The sequence below is a fragment of the Oncorhynchus mykiss genome, chromosome 7 (genome assembly GCF_057628025.1).
Source record: "Oncorhynchus mykiss isolate SJ-2025 chromosome 7, ASM5762802v1, whole genome shotgun sequence".
NCBI lineage: Eukaryota > Metazoa > Chordata > Actinopteri > Salmoniformes > Salmonidae > Oncorhynchus > Oncorhynchus mykiss.
In genome coordinates this window covers 34,367,319-34,387,675 of record NC_143028.1, presented here as the reverse complement: position 1 = coordinate 34,387,675, position 20,357 = coordinate 34,367,319, and the positions used below count along the sequence as shown (strand labels likewise).

The 20,357-nt window shown below is 39.4% G+C and overlaps 2 protein-coding genes across 5 annotated transcripts in view; one reads left to right on the top strand and one right to left on the bottom strand.

Annotated features, from left to right (window-relative positions):
- The window catches only part of LOC110527738 (synaptotagmin-2), a 73,733-nt gene extending 63,592 nt beyond the window's left edge, over positions 1-10,141 (top strand). For all 4 annotated transcript variants that reach the window (XM_021609214.3, XM_021609209.3, XM_021609208.3 and 1 more), the window contains 4 exons: positions 3,858-4,025; positions 4,251-4,368; positions 5,385-5,518; positions 5,781-10,141. In XM_021609214.3, the coding sequence (XP_021464889.1) occupies positions 3,858-4,025; positions 4,251-4,368; positions 5,385-5,518; positions 5,781-5,996 (636 nt within the window). In that variant the 3' untranslated portion in view covers positions 5,997-10,141. The remainder of the gene's footprint in view (positions 1-3,857; positions 4,026-4,250; positions 4,369-5,384; positions 5,519-5,780) is intronic.
- A 67-nt stretch (positions 10,142-10,208) lies between these two features.
- LOC110527739 (protein phosphatase 1 regulatory subunit 12B) overlaps positions 10,209-20,357 on the bottom strand; it is a 36,498-nt gene continuing 26,349 nt past the window's right edge. The window contains exons 5-7 of the mRNA XM_021609216.3: positions 18,181-18,240; positions 17,956-18,006; positions 10,209-10,874 (exon numbers count right to left, since the gene is read on the bottom strand). Of these exons, the coding sequence (XP_021464891.1) occupies positions 10,788-10,874; positions 17,956-18,006; positions 18,181-18,240 (198 nt within the window). The 3' untranslated portion in view covers positions 10,209-10,787. The remainder of the gene's footprint in view (positions 10,875-17,955; positions 18,007-18,180; positions 18,241-20,357) is intronic.

The window sequence follows — 20,357 nt, the reverse complement described above, 5'->3', positions numbered from 1 at the left end:
GTCCTTGGCTTAGTGATGAGCCATTGAGGGCACTATGGTGAATACCTTTATAGTCCGTAATAGTTTGCAAGCCCTGCCACATCCGACGAGCGTCGGAGCCGGTGTAGTATGATTCAATCTTAGTTAGTCTGTATTGACCCTTTGCCTGTTTGATGGTTCGTCGGAGGGCATATCGGGATTTCTTATAAGCTTCTGGGTTAGGATCCCACTCCTTGAAAGCGGCAGCTCTACCCTTTAGCTCATTGCGGATGTTGCCTGTAATCTATGGCTTCTGGTTGGGTATGTACGTACGGTCATTGTGGGGACGACGTCGTCAATGCACTTATTGATGAAGCCAGTGGCTGATGTGGTATACTCCTGAATGTCATCAGAAGAATCCCAGAACATATTCCAGTCTGTGCTATCAAAACAGTCCTGTAGCTTAGCATCTGCGTCATCTGACCACTTCTGTATTGAGCGAGTCACTGGTACTTCCTGCTTTTGTTTTTACTTGTAAGCAGGAATCAGGAGGATAGAGTTAGATTTGACAAATGGAGGGCGAGGGAGAGCTTTGTTCACGTCTCTGTGTGTGGAGTAAAGGTGTTCTAGAGTTATTTTTTTCCTCTGGTTGCACCGATTTAAGTTTCCCTGCGTTAAAGTCCCCAGCCACTCGGAGCGCCGCATCTGGATGAGAATTAAATTTTTTGCTTATGGCCTTATACAGCTGTTTGAGTGCGGTCTTAGTGCCAGCATCGGTTTGTGGTGGTAAATAGACAGCTACGAAAAAAATAGATGAAAACTCTCTTGGTATATAGTGTGGTCTACAGCTTATCTTGAGATATTCCACCTCAGACGAGCAAAACGTCGAGACTTCCTTAATATTAGATTTCGTGCACCAGTTGTTATTTACATATCGACACGGACCGCCACCCATTGTCTTACCGGAGGTAGCTGTTCTATCATGCCGATGCATGGAAAACCCAGCCATGTCGTGTTATCCATGTCGTCTTATAGCCACAACTTGTTGAAATATAAGATACTACGGTCTCGTTGGTATGTCAGTCTTGATCGGAGCTCATCCATTTTATTATCCAATGATTGCACATTGGCTAATAGGACTGATGGTAGAGGCGGATTACCCATTCGCTGTCGGATCCTTACAAGGCACCCGAACCTACGTCCCCGATATCTCCGTCTCTTTCTCCTGCGAATGACGGGGATTTGGGCCTTGTCCGGTGTCTGAAGTAAATCCTGTGCATCCGACTCGTTAAAAAAATATTTGTTCACTACGAGGTGAGTAATCACTGTCCTGATATCCAGAAGCTCTTTTTTGGTCGTAAGAGACGGTGGCAGTAACATTATGTACAAAATAAGTTACAAATAATGCGAAAAAAACACGCACAATACACAATATGATAGGAGCCTGTAAAACGGCAGCCATCTCCTCTGGTGCCATTAGTGATAGACATGACAGACTGACCAGGTCAATCGAGGTGAAAGCTATGATCCCTTATTCCTTTCACCTGTTAACCCCACTTCAATCAGTGTCGATGAAGGTGAGCAGACAGGTTAAAGAAGGATTTTTAAGCCTTGAGCCAATGGAGACAGATTGTGTATGTGTGCCATTCAGAGGGTGAATGGGCGAGGCAAAATATTGAAGTGTCTTTGAACAGGGCATGGTAGTAGGTGCAAGGCACACCAGCTTCAGTGTGTCAAGAACTGCAACGCTGCTGGGTTTTCACGCTCATCAGTTTCCATTGTGTATTAAGAATAGTCCAACACCCAAAGGCCAGCCAGCCAAATTGATACAACTGTGGGAAGCATTGGTGTCAACATGGGCAAGCATCCCTGTGGAATGCTTTCAACACCTTGTAGTCCATGCCCAGAGGAATTGAGGCTGTTTTAAGGGCAAAATGGGGTGCAACTCAATATTAGGAAGGAGTTTGTAATGTTTTGTACACTGAGTGTATAATTTCCTCATTCTCAGGATTTCACTGGCAGTATTTCATGTGATTCATTTATGTCTGTCTCTCATTTTAGAGCCACGATAGGTGAAAAAGTGCCACTGACCGTCCTAGGCGCAACTGTTATTCTTTTGTTTTGAGGAAATGATCATCCAGCATCGTGGTAGAAAAAATCCTAGTAGATACTCCGCATGGGCAATGATTCCAGCTTCAAAGAGCGAATGATTCCGCATGTGTTTTAGTCTGTTGCTCATTAAACACTGTTTTGGATGAGGCTGACTTTATGAACAAAACGATCCTATTTACACTTTGTAGTCAATTTGGACACTCAAATAAATGTTTCTTACTTATATTGATGACACACAGGCCGTTTTCTATCAGAGAAGTTGTTCATTGCCTTCAGTTGCGCTTTACGGTCAACCCTGTAACGAGAACTGAATTCTCGTTTTAACATGGTAGTAGTTTTTTTTCTACAGAAACACTGAACGTCTAATAGTAAAATCATAGTGTAAAAGCAGGTGAGCTGGTTCTACTCTTTTTAGTCCTTTTCTAATGTTTTGTGCTGGAAAAATGAGCGGGTCGAGCATAACACGTCAAACCTGTTACCCATAGATAGACAGGCTAGAAATGTTTTAACAATAAATAAATACAAATATAAGCTTGCATCAAATTGCCCCTCCCCGTTGCACACAACAAGCTCCCATTCCCCGTCACAAGGGGATTTATGGCCTATTTAAGATGAAATCGTCAACACTGTTACAGTCAACCCTGTCACAGTCAACCCTGTTACTTTATTTGTCACTTACTATTCTCTTACTGTAGCATATTTGTATTAAGTTGAATCTGTGCTCTTTATGCTCTTTATGATAGAATGTTAAATAAAATAAAATGTTTTTGGGGACCAAATTACACTTCTCAAAAGGCGCCAAATTGGTGGAATGACCAAATGACCCAGATGTTAGATTGTTCTCTTCTATACTGCAGTGTTTGATGCATTAGCATTCTGGGAAATGCATATCTTTTTTCTGCTATTTAAAGACATTAGGGAAATTATGAATCATTATAGACAACCCACAACATGATCTTAGAATATTTCCAGACCACTGTTTATTTTAAATTGTTTTAGGAGATTTGAAACCTTATGCTATATGGTATTGGTAACCAGACATGATGTCAAAATAAACATTTCTATGGCTATGTGTAAAATAAATATGCCACATGAGTTTCATTGAATAAAGCTCTACTTCCTTTACTTCGATTGCAATTCAAATGCTGTGTGGTGTGGCCAATTGTAATTGAATTCAAATTGAATAATTTAATTGGAATGAAAGAGCAATTCGCAACTCAAATAAGACTTGACCCCAAAAACCTCTTTAGAATGTATTTTTATTTATATTTGTCAGTGAGCCAATTTACCACAGGAAAGGGAATGTCTAAACATGCTATAATGTATTATACTCCAGGTCTGCAAGGGCTGGATAGAATCGACAGATACCATATGGTATACTATAATTATGCTTTAATGCTTTAGAGCTGAATAAATGATCTCTCCTCAGATGTTTTCCAAGTAAAAACAAAGCTACACATTATAATCCAGCCTAACCCATTTTCTGCCTGTCCTATTCTGTGTTGTACAACTCTGTGTATGTTGGCTGTTCTGTATTACTAATGTATCGGCAATCAATGTCTTGCCAGCAGCCCATGGCACCAAATAATATATGTTTATGTTTACTTAAAAATTAAATCATAATAATAATGTTTTATTGACAGCACATACTGTGAGTGTGGACATAGTGAGACATAAAGTGTGGACATTTACAAAGAGGGACATGTGGTGTTACATTCAGACTTAATAATTAAGCTGTGTTGTTGTTGTGTTGTGGTGTTGTTGTCGTTGATGTGTTCCTTCATCAGTTACCGTATGATGAGCTCGGTGGGAAAACCCTGGTGATGTCAGTCTTTGACTACGACCGATTCTCCAAGCATGACATCATTGGAGAGGTGAAGATCCCGATGAACACCATTGACCTGGGACAGCCCATCGAAGAATGGAAGGATTTGGAGAGTGCAGACAAAGAGGAGGTATGAGCTGAAAAGAAACAATCTATTTACGCTATTTATAATTTATGAGTTGATTTATCTTTTAATTGATTGAACTAAGGTAATCGTTGGACGGGAGTGTTGCCCCATCAGAAGTAACAACAGCCAAACTCGGACAATTGTTTCATATATTTTTGTCTGTCTTTCCCTCTCTGTGTCGTTGTTCTCTCTGTGCTTGCCCTCTCTCTGTCCTTAATCTCCATGCAGCCTGAGAAGCTGGGAGACATCTGTATCTCTCTCCGTTACGTGCCCACCGCTGGCAAACTCACTGTCTGTATCCTGGAGGCAAAGAACCTCAAGAAGATGGACGTGGGTGGACTGTCTGGTACGTTAAGACTTCCACTGGACGTACAGTTTACTCTTGAGATTCTTAAAGGGTTCTTGAGAGGTTCTTTGCAGTGAGTGATGGTTCTCTGTAGAACCATGTCTTCTCAAAGAACCTTTCTCTGTGTCGAACCCTTCCCTTCCAAATTGACCTTTACAATGTTGAAGCTGTCCTTCGCTAGATGGTTCTGGGTAATTATGAATTCCTGTTCTTTATGTTGCATTATTTCACTTACTGTGTGGTACCTATTATTTTGTTGTTTTATTCTACCTGTATTGTGTCTGTGTGTTTATGTTCATGGGTTCTGTTGAGGTGGCTAGTCCGATACCGTCAGTGAGAAGGGTCTGCAAGTATATTCGAGTTTATATTTTTGGACTAACTTCATCATTTGACATGGTTGAGTCAGGTTGATACAACTCCCAGGTGAGAGTAACTCAGCATGATCAACCCCATACTACAACACGGTAGCATAACAATGTTTAAAACAGATCATCATCATGCATATCATATACTAATTACCTGTAGATAACTGTTACAGAGGTGAAATGTTTATTATGCTATTCGAAACCGTCTCATGATAGAACTGATTCTTCATAGAACCTTTAATAGGCGGTTCTACATAGCACCTTCAAGAAAATAGTCTACAAAGCCCCAAAAAGGGTCACCATTCAAATAACCCTATTTTGGTACTATTTGGGGAACAAAAAATGTCTAGTGTGTCTGCTGTTAAAAACAAGCTTGTGGGTGGACTGTCTGGTAGGGCAAACCACTGGACATAACAATAGATCATTTCCAATCGAGCAGGCATGCCAATCTGCCATTAATTAAACATCTCAGTGATGCAGGGCCTCTGATTTATTTGCAGACATTGCATTACTGTGTGTTACATTAATGAGCTCTCTGAGTTATTTTTCTAATCAGCAAGCAACTCATATCACCTCACAATTTTGCTCTACCGAAGCAATGCAATGAAACATGAAATGAGTGATTAAATATCTGTTGGTCTTTCTTTGCAGATCCCTACGTGAAGATCGCGTTGCTGCAGGGCGGCAAGAAACTGAAGAAGAAGAAGACCACGGTGAAGAAGAACACTCTGAATCCGTACTACAACGAGTCCTTCAGCTTTGAGATCCCAATGGACATGATGCAGGTATAGAACGCTTTACATATTTGACGGGCAAAGGATTTATATTTTTTCATACAGTTTGTTGAAGTGGTGTTATTTTTTTTACTGTAGGCCTACAACCACATTTACAGCAACTCAATTTTGAAAGAAAATCTTAAGCCCTATTTTAAGACCTAGTGGTTTAATACCTACTGTATGAAGCTTGCATATGAATGGTTACTTGATTATGTGAGTGCACAATCTACTATAAACATTTTTTTTCTCTCTTTCCTCTCTCTTTCCTCAGAAAATCTTGGTGGTGGTGACAGTGTTTGATTATGACAAGATTGGCAAGAATGACGCCATTGGGAAGATATTTGTGGGAAGCAAGGCGACGGGCCCTGGTCTGAAGCATTGGTCTGACATGCTCTCTAACCCCAGGCGTCCCATTGCCCAGTGGCATCCACTACAACAGGAGGAGGATATAGATGCGGCGCTGGCAGGTTTAAATGCAAAAAAGTAACTTAATTTGGCCGATTTGATTACCAACTAACCAACTCAGAAACCCTCCCTCCCCAACCCTCCTGCACTGCATGAAACTCATGACTTGCACATGATTCTGTCATGTCTACTTGAAACACTGAACAAAAAAAGAAACATCTAGAATATCAGCTTATTCATAGTTAAATTGAAGAACATAAACAACACTTTTTCAACATCATAGCATTTCACATATTTAGTGTATTGTGAGAAGAGGGAGATTGAACGATTGATTGATTGATTGGTAAATGGATCTGTGTTTCATTTCAGCATGCTTTTTAGCACCAGATGCTTAGATGCTGATAATGAACGCTTAGAGAATGGCTCAATGAAAGGGATGGTTATAGCTTCTTCATTTAGTTGCTAGAACATTATGCATGCTTTACTTATGCACTCACTGCTCTGCATAAACCATGCCAAACCGATTCCTAATAGCATATATCTTGTTCTCAAACCATAAGTGTGCCATATCTTGCAGTAGAATAAGTAAATGTCTCATACTGAACCGTTTGAAATCTTCTTATGTAAAGGGTTTAGGTGAGATGGTATAACGTTAATACAATGGCAGCAATTCATTCCAGAATGTCTTTTTAACAGAACATCACAATGCAATGTTTTTTTTGTTATTCCAATTTTATTATTATTATTATTATTATTATTTTTATTATTATTATTATTATTATTATTATTATTATTATATGTATTCCCATACATATGAGAGAGCCATATTGTGGCAAAAATTTTGACTTTGCAGTTAATGATTATTAATCAAACATCATTTCTATGCAGTTATGGCTTTCAGAGTGATACACAGTCTGGGAGGAGTTCGTGGGTGCCTTTTTTTTTATTAAACAGTTTGGTGAAGTACACTAGGCTCTCAACTTAATGTGCACTGAGGTAAACTGTATACCTGGCAAAAGTCATGATGACACAGTCCAAGGAAACTGCCAATGTGTTGCAGACCTTTTTTTTGACCACTTGGATGTAAATGTGTTTACTTATCCATGGCCAAGGTAAAAATGAAGAAATCATTTATCTCTGTCGTTGAAAACACATTTGACCCTTTACTAATTTAAGTCCAAGATACAGATTGTTGAGGATTTATGTTCAAGAAAATAAAGAAAAAAACGATGAATCATATTCTACTAAAACAACATTACACCCTGTACACTGTTGTGAATTCATTTTTGGCATTAGTGCTATCAAGATGAAAGGGGCATATGTTATAAAATGGGACCATCTGCTTGTTACAGCCGCTGCCTGTGAATTGTAAATCACGGTGCATCTCTGAAATGACTGATACAAACATACTGGAGGGGATGTTTTCTCAGTTGAAATGTGTGTTTGCATGAAGGCCCGGCGTCCATTTCTCTCAGCGGAGGATGACTCTAGCGGCGTGGGTATTCATTACATTTTTTGGATGCTCAATTTGTAATGATGAAAAGGTACTCGTCAAGCAACCGGTACACACAAATGCAGCTTTTGCATGAAACAAACGAGAGTAAAGTAAGCATGATTTATGCCTTGTGCAAATCTTCATGTCAATTGGCCTTTGGCTTTTGCACCACACACTCATCAGCAACCTGCTTAGTATGTAACCCTTACTGTTTGATGCCAAACTACTGAAACATTGTGCATTGTCTGCTGTTTATTCAAACCTGTTTTTCCCAAGGGCGTTGTTCGTTCAGACATCCTATGATTTTGATGTCCAAGAGGCCACTGTATATAAGCTGATCAAACTGAAAGGAGGGTGAACGTTAGGATGCTAATTAGTCCATTGTAGTTTTGCCTCCCCCCCCTCCCTCTCTCTCTTCCTTCTGTAAACATTATGCATTGAGCAAATGTGTTAATACAGCGTGCATCTTATACAATGTTGTAAATATCAGCATGTTTTAAAGAGGAATCATAACTATATTGTGTTTGTGTGTTTGTGTCCAATGTCATTTTGATAATAAAACGGAGAGAAAATATGCATTGACTGCACATTTGATGTATTTTCCCGAAAGGCTATGGGACTCAACGTATGTCTGCATAGTATATGGGTTTTAGAGGCTATTTTCTTGCCTGGAATTCAAGTGTTGATTTTTACTGTGTGGGTATTCATTTAGCAGAGCAAAAAATATAGCATGCTTGTTTTTAGTATGTGTTAATTGTATAATCCTTTCAATCTGTCGACTGTGGTCAACCCTAAATATTTGACTATATACTACAAGTACAAATGCAATATTACTAACATGTCCTGCATTCACTTGTATGTATGCATGGTCTTTGATGGCCATGATTCATTGTGTATTTATTGCAAAAGGACAACATTCACTAGCTCTCTTGCTTTGTAATTATATGTACCATAAGTGTTTCCTTCATTTATCCTGCCAGAGGTTGTAGTAACTGCCTTATCAAACATAATTTGTATCTGTTGTGTTGGGTTGGCCAGTATTGGCCCATTACTAAGTCAGATGACAGTACTACACAAATGTAAGTCCAAGTACTAGACCTTCCTTAGACTGTTTAGTGACAGGTTCATAACTCACCGCATAGAAGTCAAAGCATGGACTTGTAGCCCTCTTTCAATACCTCTTATATATTTGTACCCTGAGTAGACCTCTGCTTGCTGTCATTCAATGCTTAATATAACAGTTAAATGTGTCTTTTTTTTAGTATGTTGATCAAAATAAGAAGAAAAGCCATACAACTTGAGCACTGAAACATTAGAGCTCATCTGTGAGGTTAGTAACCAAGCCTAAAACACCTCTTAGGTATCTATACTCTGAGCAAAGGTATATTGCTACTCATATAAAAAAACCTTATAGAGATATCAACAGAGTGGCTGGTTCAGACATTATCACTTTCCTATGACAGAATAGCTTAAAAATGATCTACCGAATAAGTATATTTATATGTGAATTATATTATATGTGTTCCCATCACCTGTGCCAGCTCTGTTGGATTTTCACCTCACATTATATAATATGTGTTTTGCTTATATATAGGTACTTAACATGATAATAGTGGTTATGTTTACCGACATTATTGGCATGACTTTGAGTTAATATTGTAAGATATACATGCCTCTGCATGTATTAAATCCAATGACTGCTTGGCTTTTTGGGATGATCAAATACATACCTATGTTCGGAAAAAGTTGAAATGAACCTTCAGTCAGTCGTATAATTTGCACATGGAATGCAAAACAATGTTTTATGTTAGCATAAAGAGCCAATAGCAGAAAAATAGTGAAATGTTACTCGATTGCAAAATTACGTACATTTCTCCATGCTCTTAATACACCGATTGCAAGTATACATCTGATTTATTTAACCCATATAACCCATACAGTATAACCTTCATTCCAGTTATGCAGTTATTACTCAAATTATGAGTTTAATTGTGGTGATGAATGAATACTGTTACTTCCTCACATGTTTTCCGGATCCCTCCTATTGAGTATGCTTGGGTTGATTATGATTGTTTTATAGACCATTATTCTGTCCATTTTTAAAAGTTGTATTTGCAATAGGACCAATAGCGCCTGTGTTCTTCTAACATTTTCTCAGTGAACAACAGAAACTGAGTGGGTTTTTTCAAATTACTGCAATGCAGGCAACAAAATCCCTGTCTTCCTGGGTCTATGGAACTCTTTTGAGTATGAGGCGGACCCAAACAGTGCAGAGCTACATTCGCAATGCAATACTGCCAACCTTGCTGCTTAAAAAAAAAAGAAATAGGGTTCCTCTTTATGCATAGCGTTTTGATCCTCCATGGCCACCATACTTCACGACTTCCAAAGAACTGTTCCCCTTTGCCTCTCCTCACTCCCTCCTCTCCTTCTATACTATTCAACAACATGGACAAGGGAAATGCTTGAACGTGATTGGTTTTTTTTGTCTCGTTGTAGAGGTGTGCGTATGTGTGTGTGTGTGTCAGTAGTTGTGCCTTTTGTGGATTGCATGATTTATTTCCCTACCAACAAACATGTTGTTGTCCAGCAAAAAGACTACATATCCTCCAGCACTTGTATCAATATATCAGTCAATGTGATATTATTAAGAACCTCAAGGGAACCAAAACATGGAATGTCTCCACAGACGTATCTATATGTTATCATAGGAAATAAAGGTCTTTTAAGTATGCTCGTCTTGCGTCGTTTGTAAACAACATAGTCTTTGTATTACATTTTCAAATTCACCTCTCCATATAATCTTTACCTGCTTTATTAGTGCTTACAAATGTGTACCAACCCTGGTTGTCGATCATGTCATACATACTGTAGGCCTCTGCGGTAAGATGCATTACCACACATGACCATTTGGTGACAGTGCATACAAGAGATTGCATTGGATTGCAGCGTCGAAAAGGATTATAAATCATTTATACAAGGCTCAGGAGACTTTTCAGCTGGTGCAGTTTAAAAATAAACATGAAATGTAATTTAGTTACTTGGAACATCATAATATACCAACTGTTACACCAGTTCATAGATTAAACCTTCGTAGACATTCGTACAGTATAATGTGCTGTGACGATATGAGTATGCATCATAACAATCCATAAATACATTTAAAAAAAAAATGCTAATATGCTAACTGTGTGTGAACTATCTGTGTACAATACAACCATCAACAGAGGAGAAAGGTGAAAGGGGCATCAAAAAAGGATTTAAAGTTGGCGCCCATCTGTCATTCCTGTCATGATTTGAATGTAGCGGTGGTTGGTGGTTGGTGATGGTGTAGTTGGGGTAAAAATTGGAAATAATTATTGGATCATCCTCTTCCTCTCACTTGGACAGTTTACTGATGACCCGGATTAAGGCTCCGTTCTCGTCCTTCAGTCTCTGGTTCTCATTCTGCAGCTCTGTCTGGATCTGTGGAGGACAGCAGACAACAAGCAAACAGAGCAAACAGAGGAGGGTTAGGGCAGGGGTTACTGAAACATAACATCTAGGTGCTGTACTGTTTGTTAAAGGGAAAGCTAAAAGTTTAAAGTATACCAAATCAAGCTGATTTACAAAAAAAAAAAAACTCTAGTCCAAGTGTGATATACAGAACAAATGACAATGACTGACACATTCATCACCCCTCTCTCCTCCGAGTGAACTGGGGCCATACTTGAAAACATAAGCAACCATTTAGTTAAATGGGTTCTCCAGCTCAAAATGTGTATTAGCCAATTAAAATCGTTGACTTTGACCACTACCTACATGTACAAATTTCCTCAACTAACCTGTACCCCTGCACACTGACTCGGTACTGCTACTCCCTGTATGTTGGCCAGGTCGCAATTGTAAATGAGAACTTGTTCTCAACTTGCCTACCTGGTTAAATAAAGGTGAAATAAATATAGCCTCGTTATTATGTTACTTTTTATTATTTTTTGCTTTAGTTTATTTGGTAAATCATTTCTTAACTCTTTTTGAACTGCACTGTTGTTTAAGGGCTTTTAAAGTAAGCATTTCACAGTAAGGTCTACACTTGTTGTATTCGGCGCATGTGACAAATAAAGTTTGATTTGATTTATTGTGACAAATTCTCAATTGTAGCTTGTCCCACACATAAGCCCTATGCTAACTTCAACAGGTGGCACTGATTTATATCCTGGCACAAGTGCATCAGCCAATTAAAATAATTGAAGTAGTTGGACATGTTCCTTAACATACCTACGTCCAAAATAATGTTCTGATAATCAAAGCAACTATCATGTATTTGACCCACTGGTCAAATTACTCTCTGTGTAAAGTGCCTAGTCCACGTAATTGTCGCAGATGGTGGAAGGGTTCGAATCTCGGATGAGTCCACTCGCCCCTCTGAAATGTTTATTTCCATTTATTATGTTAGTGTGGAGTTCTTGACTCGGACTAAAATAAGTGCCGGTATTTATTTTGTGTGCCGGTATTTATTTTGTGTGCCGGTACTCTTTATATTTAGGTGCAGGAACTGCACAAATTTGTGGTGCCGGTACTCAGTTCCGGTGTCTAATAATCACATTGAATAGGCTATATTACATGGATGTGTACACCTAAATTAAGGCATTTTTAATCATCTACTTCAGCATATATGCGATATTTTACGCAAAAAAAACATGAGCATTACAAAGTGTACATCAGGTAATGTGCACTCTCGTTATCATCCTACAGATGGCAGTATTGTAGTTATTTTAAAGAAGTTTGCAGGACTCAAAATCAACAGTCAATGTTGGAAGACAGTTGGCTGTCATTATGACATTGTTTTGTAGGGTACACTTACATGCAGGCTAAACGCTATGCATTGTTATAATCATCCACTTCGTCACATGCGTTTTGAATTGAGCATAAGGACTGGCAGTGAACAGTGTTTTCCTCAACCAAAAAGCGAGGGGGAATCAAACCCACGGTTAAAGTGCACTATCGATTCCAAGTCAACCGCTTTAGCAGTATGTACCACAGAGAAGCGATGATTTAATGATGTACAATAAACTTACACATTGTAAGGACCTCATTTATGTGTGAAATTGATCAACAAAAATTTGGGAATTTGTCGTGTGTGAAAATGTTGTCTATCACTTGTAGCCTAGTCAAGGATGCATCAGTTCAATATTGACACATGACATTTTGTTACAGACCAATGTAACAAGTACACCTTGAATTTGTAGGTTTAAATTCTCTCTAGTGGCCAGGGTTGACCTATTTTAAGAAATGCCATTGGTTGGTGGATATAAAGTTTAAGATCTTTCATAGGCTAATGAAAAAGTTAGCATAGAGCTAACGTGTGCCATGTTATGTGCTAACGTGTGCCATGTTATCTGATAGGACCAGCTACAATTATGCGTTCTATCACATGCAAGTAAATCAATGCCTTTCATTGGCTGATACGCATTTTGAGCTGGAGAACACATTTAAATGTAAATGGTTGCTTATGTTCGCAAGTATGGCCCCACAGTGTTTGCCCACAGAGATATTATATATTCAGTTCAGTGTTCCATCTTTATTGAGAGCTCTCATTCAGAGATAATAAGAGGTTGTTGTCTGTACCCTCGTGTATGGAACACTGCAGATACTTGTGTTTGTAGTGAATGCAGGCAAATACTAATGGCTTGCTCACTCGATGAATATCAAATCAAAGCACTCTTACAAGCCACAGCCAACAGGGCATAATGGTTGACAAACGATGTCATCTTAGAATATCACAAAGGAGTGCATTATAGGGAATTGGGTGCCATTTGATAGACAGTAACACTATAGTACCAAGTCACATCCCAGAGCATCTCCTGATAGTTCTTGTTCTCCATTTGTCTGCAGGGCAGCTTTGTGATAACTGGACCTCTGTGGAGAGTGTGTTTTGGGAATATGTTCTGTCTCTGCTGTGGCTCAGTTTAGTCTATTGGAAATATTCTCAAGAGAGACAAGAGCTGGCAATAAGCTGCAAGAAAAGGGCCCTGAATTGGTCAAACAATGAACAACTCTCGGTATCAATTCGGTAAATTCAAGCAGGTTGGTATTTACCAAGTTTAATCACATTTTATTGGTCACATACATTTGGTTAGCAGACGTTAATTCTTGATGCACCCATCCCGTTACCGGGATCATTTTTGTCAATATCCGCTGAATTGTAAAACGGCAAATTCAAATTAAATTACAAAAAATATTTAATTTTCATGAAATCACAAGTGCAATATATCAAAACGCAGATTAGCTTGTTGTTAATCCACCTGGCATGTCAGATTTCAAAAAAGCTTTTCGGCGAAAGCATACCAAGCGTTTATGTAAGGACATCTCTCTCAGCAGACAAAACGTTAAACAGCTTGCAGCCAAGTAGATTGGTCACGAAAGTCAGAAAAGCAATAAAATGAATCGCTTACCTTTGATAATCTTCAGGTGTTTGCACTCACGAGACTTCCAGTTACACAATAAATGTTCCTTTTGTTCCATAAAGATTATTTTTATATCCAAAATACCTCCATTTGGTTGGCACGTTATGTTCAGAAATCCACAGGCTCGAGCGGTCACGACCGAGCAGACGAAAATTCCAAATAGAATCCGTAAAGTTCGTAGAGACAGGTCAAACGTTTTTTTATAATCAATCCTCAGGTTGTTTTTACAGTATATAATCAATAATGTTTCAACCGGGACTGTAGCTTCTTCAATAGGAGAGAGAGAGAAAATGCCTGCTCCACGCTGTTGCGCATGCAAAACGCTGCTGGCACCCAGCCATCCAATGACGCGATGTGATCTTTCTCGCTCATTTTTCAAAATAAAAGCCTGAAACTATGTCTAAAGACTGTTCACACCATGGGGAAGCCATAGGAAAAGGAATCTGGTTGATATCCCTTTAAACGGAGCGAAGGCAGGCAATGGAACAGAGAGCTTTAAGGAAAAACAGCACTTCCGGGTTGGATTTTCCTCAGGTTCTCGCCTGCAATATCAGTTATGTTATACTCATAGACAATATTTTGACAGTTTTGGAAACTGTAGAGTGTTTTCTATACTAATCTGACAATTATATGCGTATTCTAGATTCTGACCTGAGAAATAGGCAGTTTCATTTGGGTACGTATTTCTTCCAAACATCAAAATACTGCCCCCTACATTCAACAGGTTAATGCGAGTGTAGTGAAATGCTTGTGCTTCAAGATCCGACAGTGCAGTAATATTAAACAAGTAATCTAACAATTCCACAACTACCTAATACACACAAATCTAAGTAAAGGGATGGAATAAGAATATGTACATATAAATATATGGATGAGAGATGACAGAGCGGCATTGACAAGATGCAATAGATGGTATAAAATACACTATCTAGATATGAGTAATGCAAGATATGTACACATTATTAAAGTGACTAGTGATCCAGTTATTAAAGTGGCCAATGATTTTGAGGCTGTATGTAGGCTGCAGCGTCTCTGTGTCAGCTGTTGAACAGTTTGATGGCCTTAAGATAGAATCTGTTTTTCAGTCTCTCTGTCCCAGCTTTGATGCACTTGTACTGACCTTGCCTTCTGGATGGTAGCGGGGTAAATAGGCAGTGGCTCAGGTGGTTGCTGTCCTTGATGATCTTTTAGGCCTTCCTGTGACATCAGGTGCTGTATGTATCCTGGGGTGCAGGTAGTTTACCCCTGGTGATGCGTTGTGCAGACCACACCACCCTCTGGAGATCCTTGCGGTTGCCATACCAGGAAGTGATACAGCCCGATAAGATGCTCTCAATTGTGCATCTGTAAAAGTTTGTGAGGGTTTTAGGTGACAAGCTACATTTCTTCAGCCTCCTTCACCCAAAATGTCTGTGTGGGTGGACCATTTCAGTTTGTCCGTGATGTGTACGATAAGGAACTTAAAATTGCCACCTTCGCCACTGCTGTCCCGTTAATGTGGATGGGGGGTGTGCTCCCTCTGCTGTTTATTGAAGTCCACGATCAACTCCTTTGTTTTGTTTTGTTGACGTTGAGTGAGATTGATTTCCTTACACCACACTCCCTGTAGGCTGTTTCTTCATTGTTGGAAATCAAGCCTACTACTGTTGTGTCATCTGCAAACTTAATGACTGAGTTGGAATTGTACATGGTCACGCAGTCATGGGTGAACAGGGAGTACAGGAGGGGGATGAGCATGCACCCTTGTGGGGCCCCAGTGTTGAGGATCACAGAAGTGGAGATGATGTTTCCTACAATTGCACAGGGCGGGGTTGAGACCCATGCTCTCAAGCTTAATGACAAGCTTGGAGGGTACTATGGTGTTGAAAGCTGAGCTGCAGCCAATGAACAGCATTACATAGGTATTCCTCTTGTCCAGATGGGATAGGGCAGTGTGCAGTGTGAAGGCGATTGCATCGTCTGTGGACCTATTGGGGCGGTGTGCAAATTGAAGTGGGTCTAGGGTGGCAGGTAAGGTTGAAGTGATATGATCCTTGACTAGTCTCCCAAAGCACTTCATAATGACAGAAGTGAGTGCTACTGGGTGATAATCATTTAGTTCAGTTATGTTTGCCTTCTTGGGTACAGGAACAATGGTAGCCATCTTGAAGCATGTGGGGACAGCAGACTGGGATAGGGAGAGATTGAATATGTATTTAAACACACCAGCCAGCTGGTCTGTGCATGCTCTGAGGACGCGGCTAGGGATTCTGTCTGGGCCGGCAGCCTTGTGAGGGTTAACACGTTTAAATGTCATACTCACATCGGCCACAGAGAAGGGGGGAGGCCACAGTCCTTGATAGCGGGTTGCTTCGGTGACACTGTATTATCCTCAAATAGAGCAAAGAAGGTGTTTACTTTGTCTGGAAGCAAGACGTCGGTGTCCGTGACATGGCTGGCTCTCTTTTTTTAGTCCATAATTTCCTGTAGACCCTGCCACATATGTCTCGTGCCTGAGCCTTTGAATTGCGACTCCACTTTGTCCCTATACCAATATGTTGCTTGTTTGATTGCCTTGGAGGGTATAACTACACGGTTTATATTCTGCCATATTCCCAGTCATCTTTCCATGGTTAAAATGCGGTAGTTCGCGTTTTCAGTTTTGCGCGAATGCCACCATCTATCCACAGTTTCTGGTTAGGATAGGTTTTAATAGTCACAATGGGTACAACATTATCTAATGCACTTCCTTATAAACTCACTCACTGAATCAGAGTATAAATCAATGTTATTCTCTGAGGCTGCCCGGAACAATTCCCAGTCTGTGTGATCAAAACAATCTTGAGGGGTGGATTTCGATTGGTCAGACCAGCATTGCATAGTCACGAGTACATCCTGTTTGAGTTTCTGCCTATAGGATGGTAGGAGCAAAATGGAGTCATGGTCATATTTGCAGAAGGGTGGGGGAGGGCCTTGTATGCATCGCGGAAGTTAGAATAGCAGTGATCCAGTGTATTGCCCGCACGAGTGTTACAATCAATATGTTGATTGGATTTAGGTAGTCTTGTTCTCAAATTTGCTTTGTTAAAATTCCCAGCTACAATAAATGCAACCTCAGGACATATGGTTTCCAGTCCAGTGAAGTTCCTTGAGGGCGGTTGTGGTATCAGCTTGTGGGGGGATATACACAGCTGTGACAATAACCAACAAGAATTCTCTTGGGAGATAATATGGTCGGCATTTGATAAAGGAATTCTAGGTCAGGTGAAAAAAAAGGACTTGAGTTCCTGTATGTTGTTATAATTACACCATGAGTCGTTAATTATGAAGCATACACCCCCGCCCTTTTTCCCAGAAAGATTCCGTCGACGCAACGCATAAAGAATCCCGGTGGCTGTACCGACTCCGACAACATATTCCGAGAGAGCCATGTTTCTGTGAAACAGAGAATGTTACAATCCCAGATGTCTCTTTGGAAAGCAACCCTTGCCCTAATCTCGTCTATCTTGTTATCTAGAGACTGGACATTGGCAAGAAATATACTCGTAATCGGTGAGTGGTGTGCTCGCCTTCAAAGTCTGACCAGGAGGCAGCTCCGTCTACATCTTCTGCGGCGTCGTTGTTTTGGGTCGGCCTCTGGAATCAGATCCAATGTCCTGTGTGGTGGTGCGAACAAAGGATCCACTTTGGGAAAGTTGTATTCCTGGTCATAATGTTGGTAAGTTGACGTCGCTTTGATATCCAATAGTTCTTCCCGGCTGTATGTAACAACACTTAAGATTTTCTGCTCTAACAACGTAAGAAATAATAAATTTTAACAATTTAAAATACTGCATGATTTCCTAAGGACTAGAAGTGAGACGACCATCTCTGTCGGCCCCATATTGCGCCATCTTGGGATGACTCGTACTGGAGGCAGCTCTGTAGGGTAGTCACTAGCTGGCACAGCCACAAAGTTATGAAATTTTACACCTAACCCTCTCAACCGTATGCCTAACCCTTACCTTCAATTAAGACCAAAAAGCACATTTTTGTTTTCATGAATTTGTACAATATATAACAAATTGGGATTTTGCAGCTGGTCCATATCTAGAGGAAATTGATGAATTCTGGACAGATACCTTCACTTCATCTTCCATGTCTGATATCTTCTTCTGAAGGACACGTGTTTCCTACAGAGAAGAGATGACACAAGCCACAATGAGACTAAACATGACAGGGCTATCAGCCTGACCATGACATGAACTAATAAAACAAAATATAATCAAATAGACATGTTGTACCAGAACAAGAGAGAAATAAACAGAAACTGCATAGGCAAACATCTTGTGAAATGAGGATCTCACCCGTTTTTCTTTCTCAAGCATGGACCTCTCATTGGACCTCTCAGTCATTGTGATCTTTCTCTGCAATACAAAAGTCCAAGGTTAAAATAGTGACAATGAGAACAATCCCTGAAACAGCAAACATTTCTCATATGAAGAGTTTAAATCCAAAACGCTATATATCCATTTTCAGATGGAGTTTATTGACTCACCTGTGAGTCAATCTAAGTAACATAAGAAAACCCCCATCAAAATCTGTCAGTTTAAGCTAGAGATATCAAACACAGCTGTAGCTTGGCCACCTTCCACCGCATCTGCCTATGGCGGCCTTCCGAATCTGAAGTGGAAGGTGGCCGAGCTACAGTGGTGTTTGTTAGTTAATGAGAACCTGAAAATCGGTCTTCTCACAGAAAAATGAAATGTCTGTAGTGTCCGAATGGTTTGGCCTGGTTCAACTTTGTTTAATTTGGAAATTAGAGCTCTACCTAGCGGTTGAGAAGCCTAGAGATGATCGTATTAGCAATGGCACATTAGAAGGGCAATTTGCCTAACAGAAATTACTTTAGTTCTGCTTTCATGGGTAGGTAGGCAATGTTAAATGAGGGCTGATGTCAAATTTGGACACATTATGGTAATTTTGTGTGACCAAAAGTGTACAGTTAATTACATTTAACATTTTCACGTGGTTTGTAGTGCAATATCACCCAAAGTGTTTTTCTTGAATTTCAAATTAGCTACTGTACACGTTTCCATCATGGTTCCCAAATAACGGAACAAAGAGTAGTTTTCTATTATAGCATTTTTTGTATTACTATTTACCATATTCTTATTCCTAACAGGAATTATGCAATATTCATTCCTCAACAACTGAATTCCTACCTTTTATCCCATGTCTTTGGTGACTGATTGAGTTTTCTTACAGTCCTCTTATTGGCCAAAGTTAGAGTGCCACAACACTGAACTGCAGCAACCCAAAAGGTTACAAATTATGTTAATTGGTGCAGGAGGGCTGGGGAGACGAACATCCAAGTTCAAATGAAGATTTTTTTCATATCTAGTTCTATATCCATTGTCAAAAAACATGCTCAACCAACCGGTTGAGAATAGGGTTAAAGAACTTATTAAAGTGATTTGTGTTTGTTCATGACAGAAATGTATTTGCTTGAAATCTACAGTATCACTTGAAAGTTTCATTTCAGGGAGACAAATAATCATGTTTTGTTGCAAAACACTAAATATCCACCTGAGCCTCACTCAGACAAATAAGTATTACTTGTAGGTTTTACACAGTCAAATGTGACAAGTAATTTTAAGGAGAAATTTACAAATTATACATTTCTGACATTAATATAAAATATATATATATATATTTTTAAATGTATCAATAAAGTAATATGAGGTATGTATATAAAATATTTACATTTGCCATTTTTAGCAGATGCTCTTATCCAGAGTGATTCATTCATCTTAAGATTGCTTGGTGAGAGACAACCACATATCACAGGATACGAACATTCCATTCCAGCTAAACAATGGATAATTAGAGTTTTGCAACAAAAGCCATTTTAATACACAATTAAAATCTATGAATAAAAAAAAATCTGAGAACAGTAATATTTTACCCACACATGACGGTAAGTCATAAGCAATCATTTATTTTTTTTAAAAAACACAATTGTGAAAGATTTGTGGACATAACGTTTTTTGGAACAAAACTCTTCAATATTTACCTTTGAAAAAAAACATGGTACTGTACTTCAAAAATACCAATTCCCAAGCATTTCTCTGGGAATAATCCAATGCCTTTTACTTGCATAATCTGTCATGGTTCTCACTCCTGCATCTTTCCTGATTTTATTGTGCAGTGGTCCATGTAATAGGATTTGGAAGAGTTACTCCACATTGTATTTGACAAGAACTGTAAGTTGGGAATCACAATGATAAGTCATGATATGGCACAACCGCCCAGGGTAGCCTAGTGGTTAGAGCGTTGGACTAGTAACCGGAAGGTTGCAAGTTCAAACCCCCGAGCTGACAAGGTACAAATCTGTCGTTCTGCCCCTGAACAGGCAGTTAACCCACTGTTCCTAGGCCGTCATTGAAAATAAGAATTTGTTCTTAACTGACTTGCCTAGTTAAATAAAGGTCAAATAAAAATAAATAAATAAATACACTACAAGTATGTGGGCACCCCTTCA